The sequence below is a fragment of the Ammospiza caudacuta genome, chromosome 7 (genome assembly GCF_027887145.1).
Source record: "Ammospiza caudacuta isolate bAmmCau1 chromosome 7, bAmmCau1.pri, whole genome shotgun sequence".
NCBI classification, from domain to species: domain Eukaryota; kingdom Metazoa; phylum Chordata; class Aves; order Passeriformes; family Passerellidae; genus Ammospiza; species Ammospiza caudacuta.
In genome coordinates, this window is record NC_080599.1 from 19,122,532 (window position 1) to 19,140,750 (window position 18,219).

The 18,219-nt window shown below is 42.7% G+C and overlaps 1 protein-coding gene across 1 annotated transcript in view; it reads right to left on the bottom strand.

Annotated features, from left to right (window-relative positions):
• Positions 1-18,219, bottom strand: part of DNM3 (dynamin 3) — a 171,053-nt gene that overhangs the window by 22,888 nt on the left and 129,946 nt on the right. The window contains exon 17 of the mRNA XM_058808196.1: positions 2,053-2,217. Within this exon, the coding sequence (XP_058664179.1) occupies positions 2,053-2,217 (165 nt within the window). The remainder of the gene's footprint in view (positions 1-2,052; positions 2,218-18,219) is intronic.

Consider the following 18,219-nt stretch of genomic DNA (forward strand, 5'->3'; position numbering starts at 1 on the left):
TAATTATTTTCTGTACACTGAGTTTGAATCTGATACTTTCCTTGAATTCTAAGTACTTGTTTATGGGCCCACAAAGTGGAAAGGAAGTTCTAAGAAAACTTGGGAGGTTGCAATTGTCATGGAAACAAATTCCTTGGGATCAATTTGTTTCCAGAGTTGTGGAGGCAACATGATGGGGCAGCAGAAAATAGAGAATATGTTGATTAAGGGGGAGGGAAAGTGTTTTCACTTAACTCCTGGTGGATGGGTTGGACTTCTGAATACTCCAAGGAACACACACAACTTCACAGGACCCACCTTCAATCACAGCTCCACTCCTTTCCAGATCTTTGCACAACCTTTTGGCAAGGCTCAGCACTCTTGATTCAACCATTTCTTTCTCTTTTCAATAGCCCTGATTTTTAAAAATTGCTATTTTACCTATTGTTTTCAATATGGTATTTTACTGCCTGTGCTGTACAGAAAGAAATTCATTAATGCTTCTATGTCACTTTTCACAGTTCTTTAAAATGTTTGGATTTTTTGCCACAAATTTAAACCCTAGGATGGAGGTGTAGGCCTCAGCTCACTAGGAAGCCCAAATGCAGCTTGGGACGATGAGGTCAGCTGAAAGCTTGGTGATATTTTAAGTGTGTGGTTTCTGTGTGCCAGCCTGGCAGGCTTTATCAGTGTCACCAACAGCTGATGAGACTGAAAGCACAAAATCTCGCAGCAATTTACTTCTGAGAGAGAAGCACACACTTCAGAGACCCCTAAACAATTCCAGATGAGGAGGTGAGTGGCAGAAAATTTAATGTAAGCTTTCAAAAGCAACTGCTCACTGAGCTCTGCTGTTTATGAAATGAAAAGCTAAACCCCAGCCTTTCCAAGGGCACTGGAGATAGGCTAAGTCAAAGCAGTGAGCTGCTAGCAATGATCTGGAAAGAGCAGTGAGGACACACACTCAACTTCTGAAGTCTAGAGCAGGGCTGATTTCTAGAAAAAAAAAGGGCAGTTCCATTGTTCCCATGGTTTTTTGTAAAAACTCACCCATGACTAGAGCATTACTTACATTCTGACTCCCCTAAACCTGATGAAGTTTAATGAAAAATCTCTTCCCTCATGCAAAAAATCTGTTTGTATTAAATGTACAAGGAAATCCCACTGAAATTTCCTGTCCAACCACCTAACTTTTAAGTGCAACACAAATTCCACAGGGCTAATGAAATCCATCAGATGAAGGCTAGAGGTGGCTCTGAGTCAAGAGTAAATGCTACCTTCTAATCACATTTGCCTCCCAGCATATTGCACTGCTAAAGGCTGACTGGTTTGATGACCTCTCAGAGCTAGCAGGGGCTCTGGGTCCCATCAGTAATTTGTATGGCAGCAGTGGCACTAATATTAAAGCTCAGTTTTCAACAAGGTCCATTCAGAACTCTGCCAGGATGTGAAGACTGAGCTCCCACTGCAGTGGAAAAACAATGGTATCTCAAAGCTGGTTTTAACCAAATAATCTTCAGATCTAAGAAAGACACACACAATAAATCAACCAACCACATCTGCTTATCTAAACAACAGTGTCCAAAGCTTCCAGATTTATTCCTTGGAAATGGTAACCTGAAAATATAAAGAAACCCAAACAAAATAAGAAGTGCTTTATGAACCCTGACAAAGGCCAGCAGATGGAAAATCAAGGAAGCACAACTCTGCTCTACTGCTCTCACAGGCTGCCCACACCAAGCTCCCAGTTCCTCTTCCTGTTATATCAAAAGCAAGACATCAAATAAAAACCAAAACAAAAGCATCCCCACCTTGAGTTACCTTTAAATAATAACTTGTGTTCTGATTAAGATGTAAATGAATTCTTTAGGATTTTGGGATAAGCACTCAAGGCAGCGTGCCACCCTTTGAGAAGGCTGCAGAACTTCAAGTACTATGGAATATTGGAATATTTTGTCCATGAGTGGAACATTAATTCTTCTCTTTAGTAGCTGCTGTGTTCCAGAGGGGTGTTTGAGAGTGAGAGATCTGACAGACACATTGAACTGATTTAGAACTCTGGTTGCTACTTACATTATTGATCATGAGGTGCATGATTGTTTTCGGGATCAGATCTCGGATACATTTGTTAATAATGGACATGTAGGAGTCCACAAGATTTCGAATTGTCTCCACCTGTCTTTCCAGCTGGGGGTCCATTGAAAAATTATCTGCTTGGCCATTTTCTTCAGTTTCAGTCTGCAAAGGAGAAAAAAAAAGTCTTTCAGATTGAAGTAAACTTGAAACATATTGGGGGAAAAACCCCTGGACTTACACTGCAGTAATCCAGCAACATAACTCATACAAAGACTATCCACAGGTTAAAATATGAAGTCTTGGCTTGTTTAACATTAGTGTTCAGCATCATGAAATTTGGACCTTTAAAGATTAATGCCAAATGAGACCTTTTGCACAAAGCACATGTATGTATTTCTACACAAATTTGTAATTTTCTGTTAAAGAAAGTTTTTAGACAAAGAAAGATACACAGTGGTAAATGTCACACCAAGGAATTATTTCAGATCACTTACTGCAATACTTATTATCAAATCTTTTACCATTCACATTCATCCAGCTGGACCCATGCAAGAAAGCAGCACCCTAAGTGTGGATCTTTAATTTTACCCTTCTGTGGGTTAAACCCACTTTTGTTATTTAAAGCTGACTTATTTGTGACAAATTTTGCAGTTCAGTCTCCAACTTGTTAGATGTGAATAGCACCTATATAAACAAAGGGATTATAAAAGATAACAGCAAAAGCATCATTGCTTCCAATGCTCAAGGCCTGGTTATATATTTGTGGTCTCTTTTTCACTGGATAGAAAAGAAATCTTCTTTGTATGCAAACAGCTGACCTAATTCAATACCAGGAACTTTAAATGGAAGCTAAAAGGCCTATACTTTGCCTCAGTCTGGCCTGTATAAATATAGGAAAACCTAAAAGAAAAATAGTAACTTTTTGGTGAAAATCAAACTGCTGTCTGAGGCTTGCAGTTGCCAAAAGAATGGAATTTCTACCCAGAGAGTACAAAGAACAACATTCCCCAAACTCTGATATCAAACTTCTCCCTGAAAACAATTGCCAGAGCATGAATAGCACAAACTGTAAAATCTAAATCTGAGTACCTGAGTATGCTTCTGTGGGTACCCAGAAGCATAAAATCATAGAAGCACAAAGTGCTTTTGGTTTTGACTTCAGCCAAAGTGCTCCAGCCTTGCAGCTCATGTTGTTCCAAGCCCCCTTGCAGGCAGGGACACCTCCCACCACAGCACTGCCCCATCCGGCCTGGCCTTGGACATCAGGAACACAAAGAAAGAGAAAGCACTTGCAAAAACTGAAGAAGCCAACAAGGAGAACGAGTTGTCTATCAGCCAGAGCCCTGCCAGCACAGCTCCATTTACAACAGAGCTTTTAGCTAAAATTGGCACATGGCTGGTGCTTTAAACATTTCTGGAGCAGCTGAGATCAGTATCAAACCCACCAGTAAAAGGCCATTAGTGCTAAATATGCAAACATGTCACCAAAGAGGCTTCTCCCTGCAGGAAACTGGGCCAAGAAGGGATTCCTGGTTTCATGTCCTGGTGCAGGCTCTGCTTCTGCTCACACAGCATTGCCAGGTAGAGCACTTGGAACCTTTTCAGCTACAGCTTGGTCAGTCCAGGCTAAATGAAATGGAATGTTTGTGATGTGTTAAGTTCTAGTTTTGTTAAGAAATAAGACCCAATGTACCATTTAGAAACAAAACTGAGTGTTTGAAAAGAACTTTCAAAAGTATGGGTGAATTACTGGAAAAGCAGCTGATCTTTGAAAACAATTAGCTGTGCTTCCTAAAAATCCTGTGACTGTGGAGGACACTGAAAGGGCTCTTGATGAAAACACGGTTTTCAATGCTGTAACATTGGTAGACACCACCTTAAAAACCTTAATCTTTTTGTTAATAAACTGCAGGTAGCCAAAAGTCACAGTGCAAAGACTATTTTTCCTTAGCTCCCATGTCTAAAGAAAAACTAATGGTAATTTTCCCTGTGAAATACCAAAGAAATAAAAAAACATACATCTCTCATATATATGCAGATTGTAGCCAAGTAACTACAGACCAAAATGCCCCCTTCCCTGTTTCCCTGTACTTGACATCTATTCTCTTTCTTTTCTTCTTTGCTGTCTACATAAAGTGCAGTTTGTTCATGCATTTTTTTTCCTTTTTTTTTTTACTCTTTAAATTACAGATTGCAATAAGATTCCTAACTGGCTAAGCAGCAAAGTGACAGATGTTTATCATTATCCTCATCAAGAGAATGTAAAGTAAAAGTAGTAATTTGTCTCTGATCTTTCAGGCAAAGGGTAATAGTCTCTTGTTTGAAACTGTAACAGAGCTGACTTCATACTGTTGATTTACTTTCTCTGAAATCAAAAAAGATCAATCTTTCATGACTTTACAGTAATTTATTATGAAAGCTTCTGGCCATAGTATTCCTAATGATTTGATGTCTCAACTGAAGGCTTTTCATGCCAGAAACCATCTTGTTTGCATGGCATCATGGAGATGGAAATCTGCTTCCAGCAGGTTTCTGTGCCCTCCAGGACCCCTCCAAGCATTAGAAACCTTTCTCTGCTCAGCTGCCTCAGCTCTGTGCCAACAGCAGCAGCCAGAAATGAGGGTGCCTGGCAAGGCCGGGCATCCCAGGTGACAGAGATGCCACCCCCAGGCCACTGTTTCACAGCAGCTCTTGTCTCTGTGAGCCTCACAGTGACCCCACCTTCAATGCAGGTCACCCCTCAGCCCATCCCTGTTTCTTACAGCATGGCTCCTGCAGGGAAAGCCTGCTCAGGGAATAAACCCAAAGCAGAGCACAGAACAAACCCTGCCAGCCTCTGCCCACTGCCACCAGGCTGAGCAGGAAGGGAGAACAAAGAAGGTGCAAACAGCTTTCCATGCCTCCTTTCCCAGCCAAGGCAGCCCAGTCCTTTCAGCTCCTCATCCCCAAGCCAGAACTCACCAGTTCCAACAGCAAGTGTTAAGTGACAGCACATGAATCTGGACTAGGTTTTCAGTCAGTTGACTCTTGCTTAATGCTGCTATTAATTGTTGAGAGGAATGGAATATTGCTACTTCAAAGGAATGCAAGTGCAATTATTTTAGGGAGTTCTGCAAACCTCCAACAAAGAAAGCTAAGGAAGAAGCTAGAGTGCTAAAAAACAGGTAAAGGAAATGAATTCATCTGGAAAAACTCTAAATCAGAGTATGTGATGGAAACACACCAAGGCTACAAAGAAGCAACAGGTGAAAAAACCACAGATGAGGAGAAAGTAAGGTGGGAGACGGGGTGCTTCCATGTACCCTTCCACACACCCCCCAGACATCCTTTCCTTCTGCTCCCTGCACTTTAGACCGAAATATTGATCCCTTGCACTCTGCTGTGGTCTCACCTGTGTGAAGCTGCTCTGTGATCCCTGCAGGAGAAGGTGCTACTGAAATCCAAGGTACAGCTCTGCTGCTCTCCAACCTCCCTGCATCACACACCTTCTGTACTGGGAATGTGCTAAGGATTAACTCATGTGCCCTACACGAGCAGACTAAAAACTGCCTGTGAAATCCAAACCACTGAAGTTTGTGGGAATTTTACTGCTGGCTGCAGTGGGAAGAGGATTTCATCATTTCTACCAGAAAAGTTATCGATCTTCTGAACATTGTGAGCTCTCTGCTGCAAGAGGAATGATTTATTGTGGTACTGGGGGTGCTGTGCAATCCAAAACAAAGGAGTAATACCTTAGGATATCAGGGTAATTTTTCTGATTGTAGAAATTATAAGCAAATTCAAGAATGTCCCAAGGAAACTTAATGAAAAGTGATTCCTTTTGAAATTCACAGCAAAAGTGGGTAACACACTGAAAACAGTCCTGAGCTGGCCACACAGAGAGAGCAATACTTCTAATTTCCATGATTTCATTACATTCAGGGCAGCTGCCAGCATATTTAAGAATGTCTTGTATAACATTCTGATGTCAGTTCCAAGAAGGAGCATTTGTCTGGCATTTTCATTAGAGCAGTGTATCAACCAAGGCATTCTCTTAACAGTGACCACAAGGAAGCAGACTGGAAGGTGACTGACTCAAGGGTAAAAATCAGAGCAGCAGCAAAGCAATGCTCTGTGCAGTACAAAATATGTCCATGGCTGCAGTAAGAAATTGCTCATTTCAAAGCTGCTTCCAGCTCTTTCATTTACAGTTCCAAGTTCACAACAGCAACAACCACCTGAGAATTAATTATTCCAGCCAGATTGCATTTATGTTTTAATTCACAGCTGCTGAAAATACATATAAAATCCATTTTATATATCCCTGTCCAAGTAAGTTTTTTCTTTAATGCACCAACACTCAGCACACTGCAGTTGTCCTAACCCCCCTGCTTTTCCCTAAATCTTTACAATTGATTCTCTCTTCATTGCAGTTAGATGTTGGATATATAATTTAGCTAAGATCCTCTCAGCTGTACATAGTGTGCCTTTTGCCAGAGGACTGCTGAAACCACATGATGGCTTCACACAGTGAGGTTTTCTTACTGGAAGGAACCACAAGTAAATGACAATACATTACTTTTGTGTATTTACAACAAAGCAAGCAGCAGAAAAAGAACACTTCCCAGGCAGCCTGGAAGCTGTCCTTTTCCCTCACAGAGGGTGACTTTGCCACTCTCTTCCATGCTTTCAGCATGTCCTGACTTTGTACTGCTGTTCCCTTTACTAAGCCACCCACAGGCTGCCCCTTTCAGCTGCTATGCCTTCATTAGCGGCCTGGAGCTGCTCTGAGCAGAGGTTGTGATCTGGCTTTCCCTCACACACAGCATCTCTCACTTCATAACCCCCACAAGAATGATACACCCTACTGCAGCTTGCTTCACAAGTGTTCCACTCCCTGGATTAGCTTAAACAATCATTTATTCCTGTTGTTGTCTGTGGCTACAGACATTGCCCAGGACAGACCATGAGCTAAATCCTCCTGCTGAATGCACACACTGCTCCCCTGGTACCTCCAGGGCTTCAACCATCCCAAACATTCCCAATCTGGCAGGCTCTCTCCCTGGAGAGAAGAAGCTGATTTGGAACTGTGACACTGAGAGAAATGATGTATTACCAGAACTCCAAGAAATCTGGATTTACTTTCATCTCACAGGTTAATAACTGTGGCAAACCAATCCAACCTCCTTTTGGAGCAGGGATTCAGATCTTACAGGTATTGACACAGATATCACACACAGGCTTTCTGCCACAATCTCAAGTGACATTTTCATTAGTGGAAGTGTGCTCTCCCTGCAGTTCATGCTTGCATGCTCATTGCCATAGAAGAGCTGTCAATGGCTCACTGGCAAAGTGGAGAACTGTACCAAGGGGACTTCTATGGAATGTGGTTTATAATGTGCTTATTAAATGCTCAGGATGATGGGTCATAGCCTGGGTTTGTTACAGGTACAGATGAGAAGAAACTGGAAGGGAATGTGAACAAGTTGGATGACAGGACTGGAGTTCACAATGACCTAGAGAAACAGGTTCAAAATCTAGATGAGTTCATTCTGGATAGAAAGTATTTGATTTCACAGATTCTCCTGAGTTGGAAGGGACCCACAAGGATCATCCAGCTCCTGGCCCTGCACAGGACACCCCAAGAACCCCACCATGGGGTTCCTTAGGCAGGAATAAATCATTTAGATGTGAGAATGGAGCAGTTCAGCAGAAAAGGAGCTGTGTCCACAGTGCAATAGAAACACAGCACGAGTCAATAACATCTTGCTGTTATAAAATCATGACAAGAATTGTGCATCCAGTGCTGCTTATCACACCATCAGAAATTTAAGGAACATTTTGAGAGTGTTCACATGAAGCCATTGAAGATGGTTCAGGGCTCTGTAAAGTATTACCTGAAGGGAAAAGGTAAGATTAAATTGGGACTGATGAGTTCAAAAGAAATCACTTGGGGAAAGGTAGAGATGAGCATCTTTGCAGCCAGCAAAAGATGTCAAACAAATATTTGGAAAGTGTTTTATGGTAAGAACAGTGAAGCACAGAAATAGATGGATTAGGAGAGCTGCAAATCTCTTCCAAGAATTGGAGTAGCATCCCTCAGAAAAGACGTAGATAGAGAGAGACTTTAGGCAACCTCTCACATCCCTGATATCCAGCAGGTGCTACTGGGTGCAAAGAGGTGTGAAATTACCCACAACACTGCAACAAGAAAAGGGATTTCTAAAAGGCAAAAAAAAAAAATTAAATTACAGTATCTCCTACTTTTTGTTCTATGCAAAAATCAAGTAAAAAATAAAACCTTGCTGTGAATTGTTTTCTCTCCTCAAAGATCTGCACTCCAATTTCACCATTTGCTGCCATGTACGTCTCTCACACAAAGGACTTTTACATAACCCTCCCTCCACTGCAAGTTTTGACTGGGGGCCAACAGCTGCCTCATGCCTTTCAGAACAGACTGCTGGACAAGCAAAAGCAGAAAGAGGCTGGCATAAGGAAAACAGCACCTTTGTTTATAAAACAAATACTACTGTGGAATTTGCAAACTTTTCAGTCAAAGAATTTCCTTGTCATAACAACGCAGGAAGTGCCCCATATTTATAAGAGCACATTAGAAAAAAAATCTAGGATATGAGGTACTATTGGCAGGGTATTTGCTATTATTTCAGTGTAGAAGGATGTCAGTGGGTATTGGGAAGTCACAAACATGGTGAGTTACCCTGGAATTCATCATGATGAGGATGACTCAAAGTGCAACGATTGGCCCAGATGATGTTCAGGCTGAAATTTATTGTGGATTTGTTACCAAATGCATGAAACACATTCCCAGAGCCAGCAGCCTGATCCAGCAGTGGCCATTAGTGAGGGGAACAGGATCATGTGCTGTGGAAGGAGGCAATCCATGGGTGGAGGCATCAGCCGGACATGTCAGGATTAAAGGATTAAAGCTACTGGCTGTGGAATGCAGTCCCCTAAGAACCAAAACAAACACAAATCCCAGAGTTTCTACCAAAGAGGATGAAAACAGAAAGCAAGAAAATTGGTCATCCACGAGGCTGATCAGGGAAGTATTAACAGGAAGACTGAAATCACACCTTGCCTCTCTTCTCTGGTATTTACCTCCCTTAGCAGTAACCATGCAAGAGAGGATCACTAACAGAATTCTCCTTATTCCAGCAACAAGGCTCAGCTGAAGGATTCCTTTAGGAACAGGGAATTTTCTTATTCTCAAGGTTAAAATGGGGCAAGTAAGTGCTCAGTGCACAGACAGGAGCTGAGTGAAATACCTTGGCTGAGATGACAAGTTTAAAGTGCAAATTACAACTTGTCTGTGTCTAAGGGCTGCACTTTTTTCACCAAATTTCAGTGGTAAGTACCCAGAACAATGAATTCAAATCATAATTCTGTTTGAAATTAATCCTTTACTGAACTCCTATTCTGTGGTCCCTGCTCATTTGTTCCAGCTGAGGTGGTAACTTCTGGGTACTCAGCAGCCTGGTTGAAGTAAGTGTGACTAAAGGAGGAAGAGGAGGAGGAGGAGGGGAGGAGGGCAGCAGATCCCTGTGCATGCTGGGAGGGATGGGCTCAGAGGGGCCTTGCAGTGGGGGAGCTCTGTACAGCATCCAGTGCTGGGCTCTATAAATTCCAGCCTTGTCTTTTAGTTTTACTTGATCTAATGCAATGTGTCCCCTGTAACTCTGCTCTTTTCCATAATTAATGGTTTCTAGGAAAATATTCTGAAATTCTGCCGTGATAAGCACCTAGACAAACTCGATGTTTCCTCTCTGAGACACAAAAGAGGAGGTTAAGCTGTTTTCACCCCCACATCCCTGGAGCCATGAGAAGTACCAGATCTGTCTCTGCTGGGCCAGACTAAGCCCTGGCTCACCACAAACTCAGTGCAGCACCGACAAATGATCTCCATAGTAAATGATGCAAATAAGAAATGTCAGCATGTTCCAAAATTCCTCACTTAATCTTATTGCCAGTTGTATAGTCTGGATAATCAGTAAATAAATCCCTCTAACTTTGCTCAAATCCTTAGGGGCTGAATACACAGAGACCACTTTCTAATTCATTCTCATTAACCTTCCCAGCTCTAAACAAAGCAATTTCCTACTTCTCTTAGTGTCTGAATTTTCCACTGGCCTCTGCAACACCTGATTTAGCAGCAATGATTTCTCACTTGTGATTTCTCTTTCGAGCTGGCATTGTTCTTTTTCCTCACACATATGCTTGCTGGAATAGCACGAATCAGCAAGATTTAAAACCTCCCATTCTTAAGTTTGAAGCCCCTGAAGGGAAATTGCAGTTGTGATGCCAAGGAACACAGTCGTACGTTATTTGACTTTTCCTCAGCCAGGCTGACAGCAGAGGGGGAGCAAGGGAGGAAGGAAAGGGGAAGGGAGAGGAAGATGGCATTTTAATAGCACCCTCACTGCTTTCACACAGTTGGATCTCTGTGCTCTGCAGCAGCACCATTTCCTTTCCCTTTGCCTCACTTTCAGCCAGCACTGCTCAGCCAGCCTCCATGGGAAGGGTTCTCAATCTTGTTTTCCCAGCATGGACCACATCACAGTGCAGAAATCCGTCTTGTGGACAACCCCCTGGCCCACCTTTTACCCCCAATTTTGACAGCCCATTACCAACTCAAGCCTTGCAGGGACCCCCCCACCCACACCCCAGATGTGACTGTATGGGCCAACATTCCTGCCAGGACAAGATGGATTATCTCTCCAGCTCTTGGCCCAATTCTCAGAGTCTCTGTAGTACCCACAAAAATTGTCTATCTGAAAAAAAAAAAAAAAAAAAAGGAACGTATTTAATCTAATTTAGTAAGTGGACACACAACAACCAGCAGCATCTTGAGTTGACAAATCTGCCTTTCCCACATGTGAATCATATCTCAAGCATAGCTTGGCCAGAGTCCTCATCAAAACATTTCATTGGATAATTCAGGTCCTAAGATTCAAAGCTCTCATCCACATCAGTGAGTGTTCCATAAGCTCTCAGTCAGGCAGAGTGTGCTACAAATTCTGGCAGGAACTCCTACCTCAGCAGAGCATCAATGATCACCATGTCCATAGTCTCCATTTAAGTTCCCCTTTAAAGCTGCAAGCCAAAATGGGACCTGCAGCATTGCTGTAGCAAAAAAGCCTCAAAACAGAGCAGAGGAGGAATTTGAAAACACTGAGCACTTTACTGAAATGTAAGAAATACTTCTAAACAAAAGAAAATCATCTATGGAGGAGCATTTTGGATTCATGCCACAAAAACAGACATTGAACATTCTTGGGTAAAATTGTTTTCAGGGAAAGAAATGAGTTGTGAGCAACTGTGCTGTACATACATTAGTGACATGGCTTCCATTTTGTATAACTATGACAAACCCCTTCTATGTATTCTATAAAAGCAGTAGAAAATGAAAGAATTTCTTTTTCCTCCTAAAAATAAATTTTATTTAAGAGAAGGTGAGATTTTGGTAAGTTAATACACATGTCTGTAAACAACAAACATAAACACTTCATGTTATAAGCCCACATTCCCTTTGGCACAAACCACAATGAAACTATAAAGTTTAAAGCTCAAACCACTCTGACCTCCTCTCTGTGGGGAAGGAAAAGGACATCAGTGATTAGGACAGTGACCATATGGAGTTTACCTTTGCAGTTAAAATTACCTGGCTTTGCTGTTGCCACAAACAACCCTAACTTGGCACTTCAGTTGGTTATTTCTGCAATTTAACTTTTAAAAAAGTTAAATTATCTATTCTGGTGTTTTCAGTTCAAAAGGATTTATTGGTTTTCCCCTTTTTGTCACTGATCAGCAGCAAAAGGTCAAATCAAGACTCAAGGAAACCCTGTCCTGGTGGCAGCACAATGAGGAGCAGCAGCTCTCACACACAATCCTGAGGATTACAACTGCTTTTGTCAAGAAAAGAAAAAACTGCCCCTCCCATGAGGGCTCTCCCTCCCTGCTCCAGGGTTTGTGCCTGCTGGGCAAAGCTGGGAGGAAGAGCCCTGGTTTAATGGATCATCCCAAGCACTGAATATCTCACACTGGAGCTCCAGACAGGAAATTTCCCTCTTCTTCCCCTATGCTTCTAAAGGTTTTCTGCAATGAAATTACAGGGAGACAGCAATATCCAGGGGCAGGCATGGAATTTGAACCCATGGCCCTCTGGCTTGGAGGTGAGACTCTTCCTAACTGAGCCAAAGTGACACACACATAATATGCTTTCAAGGTTTTTAGAGAGCTCTGTCATGATTTAAAAACACTAAGTCTTTGTGGTACAAACCACAGGGCAGGAAAGAGCTGGGGCTCCCTTTTTACTGCTAATTTTAGCCAATGAATTGTTTATAATCTCCTGCAAAATACATAAAGCCTTATTCTGCCTTAAGTTAAGAGAGAACAAGCCTTTCAAAACTGCTTCGTAATTATAGTGTTCCCCTGCTAGATGGGATGGAGGCAGGTTCCAAAATTGTGTCAGAGTATATGAAGTGATAAAATGAGGATGGGTGAGCTATTTTTAAACATGCTCAAAGACTTTGAGGTCAAAATCCCTGAATTTATAGCCTTATGGCTGTATTAAAAGTCATGGACTATTAAGACTTTTGTGGCAGGACTGGAGTATCATTTCATTTGAGACACCTCTGCCTTCAGAGCCCTGTGTTCCCTCCCTCTCTGCCAAGCTGGGGGGCCTGGGGAGCCCCCTTGGAGCACAGGTTATTTCCCTGCTGTAGGCAGGCTTTGGGGAGATAAAGGGGATGAGACACTTCCAGCCCAGCACATTCCCTCCTCCTCCTTTTTCCCAAGACATTGCAAGTGAGAGCCTTGCCTTTCCAGATGGCCAGGAAGTGAGTGGCTTACAGAGGGCTGCAGGAATCTCAGGCAAAAACATATAATTGCTCCTTACTCTGCCCAGTCTGGAAACCCAAACCAGCCCCAGCCTGCTGGTGTTTGCTCAGCACAGTTGTGTTTCCCATCTGAAGAGGGCAGCTGGGCACCTGCTGCTGCCCAGGAACACTCAGGTTTAGCAGCAGCCATCTGTCCTCTCTTACACAGCTTCTTCCCCAGCACAGGAAAAGGGACCAGAACAAGTCCTAAAATACATTTTTGAGTGTTTGGAAAATCCAGAGTTGTACCAAAATCATTGTTCTACTTGTGGGAATAAACCATGCACAGGCATCACCTGGGAAGGACTGGCCCTGCCTCTGTCCCCAGCAGTAAAAGCTGTCACCTGCTGTACACACTTTGGTTTCTTTCAGCGATGATCAATATACACAATTTCTTTTTCACAGAGAAAAGGCCACACAGTGAGAAGAAACACAGCTGAAAGACTTTCCCTGCCTCACAAGTTGAAGTGGAAATAACTCTCAGCCCCTTTTCCCCATCCACATTCTGCATCACCTTCAAGTGTATCTTACTCTAGAGGCCAAACAAGTAGCAGCAAAGGCTTCAGGGCTCTGAGGACACTGCAAAATTACTGGCACCATTTGCATTGGTCATTTTCTAACTGAGCTAAGGTTTTATGGGAAGCCACTGCACAGAGAGGAGCTGCTACTTTGGAAAAGACCAGATGTAAGTTAGAAACATACAGGAAGACAACAGACTCTAATGCTGTTTTCAGGTGAGGGGATTTGTTTGTCCAATTTTGCAGTTGCATCTGAGCATCCTGAGCATCATTTAAACCTGTAATTTTGTTCCATTTGGATTTCAATGCAGTGATGCACAACATAAAATACTAAAGAACTGTAGATGGCCCAAGTAAAAGCAAAACCTAGTCAAAACTCAAATCCTTTTATTGATTGCATATGGATTTATAAAGCCATAAAACCATGGAACAAGCACTAAACAAAAGCCTTGTAAAAAAAGGTTCAGTACAAAAAAGGCCAAGTGAGGAGCTGAAAAAAACATCCAGTGTTGTTAGTTCTGTTAGGAATTAATGGACACTCATGTTTCAGTCCAAAGGAGTCACTGGAATGGGTTGTGCATTTTATCCACCAGAAGATAACAATTATTATCATGAGATGGTCTCCCACTTGGAGTAATGCTGGATGGATCCATGCTCCTACCTGGGCATTCTGCACACATTTCATATTTTTACAAATTCATGGTATTAGTCCCTCCTATAAGTATTAAAGTCAAATTCCTTCACAACTTCCCTGTGTCAGTCTGAAATTTCTACCATTACAGGAGAATGTGGGTGAGTTCAGGGACACTTTCCCTCCTTGGGGTCACCAGCTGTGATTCCTGCATGGATGCACCCCCTTTTACTTCCAAAATTGCTCCTTTCAGGAATTAGGCCTGATCCATCCCCAGCCACAGTCTCCAACAATCTCCTTCCCAGTACCCACTGGGTTTACTTAGGACTACAACTGCTTCCTTACATTTGTGGAGTGGCAAAACCAATTTGAATGCCTTTCCTACAGGTGTCCTTCATGAGTTTGATTTTCAGGCACAAAGAATTCCTTAACTCCTCACTGCAGCATAAATCATCCTCCAGCTCCATCCTGTACTCCTGCATCCCACTCTGCTCCCAACAAAACCCCTGCCAGAATTCCCACTGAGTTTAATAGTCCTGTCCTATTCCCCCAACTCCTAACTGAGGTTAATTTCTTTTCTCCAAACATAAACAGAAACCAGCAGGTAAAAAATTTTGTCTAATGTGGCACTAAGGCTGTGGAATTTACTCCCATGTGAGAATGGCACAATAAAGTCATTTGTTTAAAAGTAAATTGAAAACATTCCAGTCTTCTCAGGCTTACAACTATTAACTTTGGTTTCTGCACAGCACTGTAGAATGTCTGGCATCAAAGACACTTTGTACATTGCACTGAACTTGCACTGGACACTGTTAGTGGACCATTAATCACAGCAAACAAAGATCCCATGCAAACACAAAAGTTACTGATTTTTCCCATGTTCAGCATGGCCTAGCAAAGGTTAACACCACAGCTGCTGGGTACTGCACATTTTGAGGCATGGAGTGTTGACGAGGCATCTGAGAACGTGCAGATTTTCCAACTAATAATTACGTATTCCACATGAAACAATTCTTATTTGTGCCTAATGCTGTCTGGAATGAGGCAGACACCTACCTCAGCATGAACTAGCACAACTTCAATTCAGGTGCCTACAAAAGCATGTCCCTCTTTCCCCCACACACAGATAGGATGTGGGAGTGCAGGGGCACGGGGTAGTGGCAAGAAAATGGAGAGGATGTGATCCAAGGTTCACAGGAAGCACTGCTGGAGGAAGGGAGGGCTTATGGAAACAGGCACTGAGATCAACTTGCCTGAGGGAATGTGGAAGAGGAATGGGAACTGAACCAGAGGAAAATGACAGAATCTGAAAACAAAAACCACTCAGTGGCCAGAGAAGCAGCAAAGGAAGCTGGTCAGGAGAAAGACCATGGTCGGCAATCACAGGCTGTGTTTCAGGGTGCAGTTCACTGATATGGCAAAGGAGAAAATGCTGTGGCACAGGAGTGTGAATTACTGGCACTCACAGGCAGCTTTCTGTCACCTAGAGCAGGGCAGGGGAAAGCCTGAGCCCTCTGCCTTGAAGCTTCCTAGCTGACAGGATGATTTCCATTGGGCTCCAATGACCACACTGTCACAGACAAAATTCTTGCACCAGCTTTCTCAGGTGAAAGAAACCTTACTGCAAAATCATCATTCTCTTCTAACCAGGGCAGGAGGTGTGAATGGAAGCAGTGAGGGAATAAATTGCTATCTTCAGAAAAAAAAACAAAAACAAAAACAAACTAAAACCCACACCAAAACCCCAAAAAAAACCCCCTCAAAAAACAAAAAAAAACAACACAACCAACCCCTGCCCCAAAAAACCCACAAAAAACACTCCAAAAAATCCCAAACCAAACAAGAAACCTCAGCCATCAGCTCCCAGTAAGGCAGCAGCTCCTGCTGCTGCCATGGAGTGGTGCAGGATCACAGCATGAAGGTATCAGCATGGTACTCAACAAAATGAGAAGAAAATTGATGCAAGTACAGGCTTGTTAGTCAAGCCATGACTATATTCAAGGCTTTTAAACATACTTCTAAAGAGCTTAGACCTTAAATAAAATTTAAAAAAAAGAAAAATAAAGATGGCAGAGCATGCCAAATTCAGTAAGCTAACTGATTTTGCTGACTAAAGAAAACTTGACAGATCTTTGGTTCAGCAATGGGATACCCTTAGGAGACTGGCAAACAAGCTTATAAAGATGATTATTAATGAAAGAATAGTGTAGTACAACAACTCTGTAACAGATAAATAAGTTACAATGTGGAAAGAAAAACTAGCAGCCTTGAAGGATTTGTTTAATGTGGAAAGAAGAACGAGCAGCCTTGAAGGATTTAATCATCAAAGGGTTGAATGGATGGGTCTTACTGAAATAAAAGAGCATAAACTTGCCAGTTAAATTTGATTCTGCCCATTAGACAGGATTGTGAGGTAGTGTCAACACAATATGGGAGACTGAACAGTGTCCTGGAAGACAAGGATAACTTCAAGGATTGGGGAAACAGAAACAGGATCAAATCATAGCTGTATGCTGACAGACCAAGGACAGCTGCTGCACGGGACAGGGAGCTCAGCAGCTGAAAATGAAAATGGAAGGGAGAGCCTAGGCACAGCCAAGTGAGCATCGGATGATTCCAAGAAACTGCTTTGATGTGCCATGAAGGAGCACACGTGCTGGTGGTCTCTGTTCTGAGCAGTGTTGTAGGAGTAACACTGTTTTGTAAGGACTGGGCACTGATGGAGAAAGCCACGAGACTCCAGGTGACAGATGACACTTCTCCTGTTCCCAGGGCTGCTGAACTATTTCCTTAGGAGTCAAATGAAGCTGCGTGTTGAGAACAAGAGTATTTTATTTTCATTGCATTGGAATTGCTTTTCAGGCTCCCCTGGGCAGAGCAGTGCAGCCTCTGAGAGCCCTGGACAGTTCAACTGGAACATCTCTGCCTCTTTTATGAACTATCTGGCCCTCTCCCTTCCTCCCCCAGGAGATCCTTGGCCATGTCCCAAACCATACTCCCCTGCCTTCTGCAGCAGCTCTCAGGTAAAGCTGGGGAGTACCTAAGGGAGGAGAGAGGGAAGGGGTTTGAGAGTGCTCTCCAAAACCCCCCATGCACTCACTGACCACCCAAAGCTGCTTCTGCTGCTTAGGGGAGCTGCTTAGTGGCCTTTGGAGAAGACTTCTCTTAGGCTATCAGGCAAGGAGATTGTTGTTTGAGCACTTTCTTCATGTGGCTGGAGAAGCAGTGCATGTTTCACAGGTGTGTGCAGAGCAATGTGGAGCCTGGTCAGACCAGAGTGAAACAGCAGTAAAACAACTCCTGCCTTTTGAAGCAGGATTTTCCCATTGCTGTCTCCAAACTGGAGGATCAGTCCTCTGAGTTTTCACCTTTTGGGAGAAGAGCAGGCAGCTGAAAAGGCAGGTGAAGAGCTGACTACAGACCTTGATGCTCCCGTGGGCTGCTGGTTACAGTTTCCATGTAATGGAGGAGAGAAGGAAAAACTTGATCCAAGACCCTAAAATTGACATTTAAAGTGATGAAAGCAAGTTGGATTGGACTATCAGTATTAAGGACACTTGAGACAGTGACCATGTCAGAGACTGATCTCATCTAACAGAAGATTGCTTTAGATTTATTGGAAGATCAAATGACACACTTGAGAATCTGTACTCCAGCTAAAACTCCATATCCATCTCATGAAAAGTTTTGGGGTGTTTATCAGAAGGGGAATAGTAGAAAGGGGTGAGAGAGAGGTGAACTCCTTAAAATATAATTTGTTTTTTGACTACCTTTCATAAGAAAAAAACAAAAAAGAATTCATCTTAAATTACAGGCATACAGACAAGCTTTCTCAGCCCCAGAAATTCATCCTACATGTTGATTAATGATCAAACTACTAGAGCTTTAGCATGAAAAATGGGCTAGGCTTCAACTGAAGATTGCCGGTAGCTAATGATGCAGTGGAATGAACATTTTCATTCCAGCTAAACCATTCCTGTTCCTGTGAAAATAAAGAAATCCAATCTTGGGTTATGAAAAAGACTTGTTGAATTCTGCATATTTCTTGGGTTAAAATAATGCCCTGCATCTTAACAGACCTGTAAATGCAGAGTGTTACCTGTGAAGTCAGACACCCACATGATTACACACATGTACACCC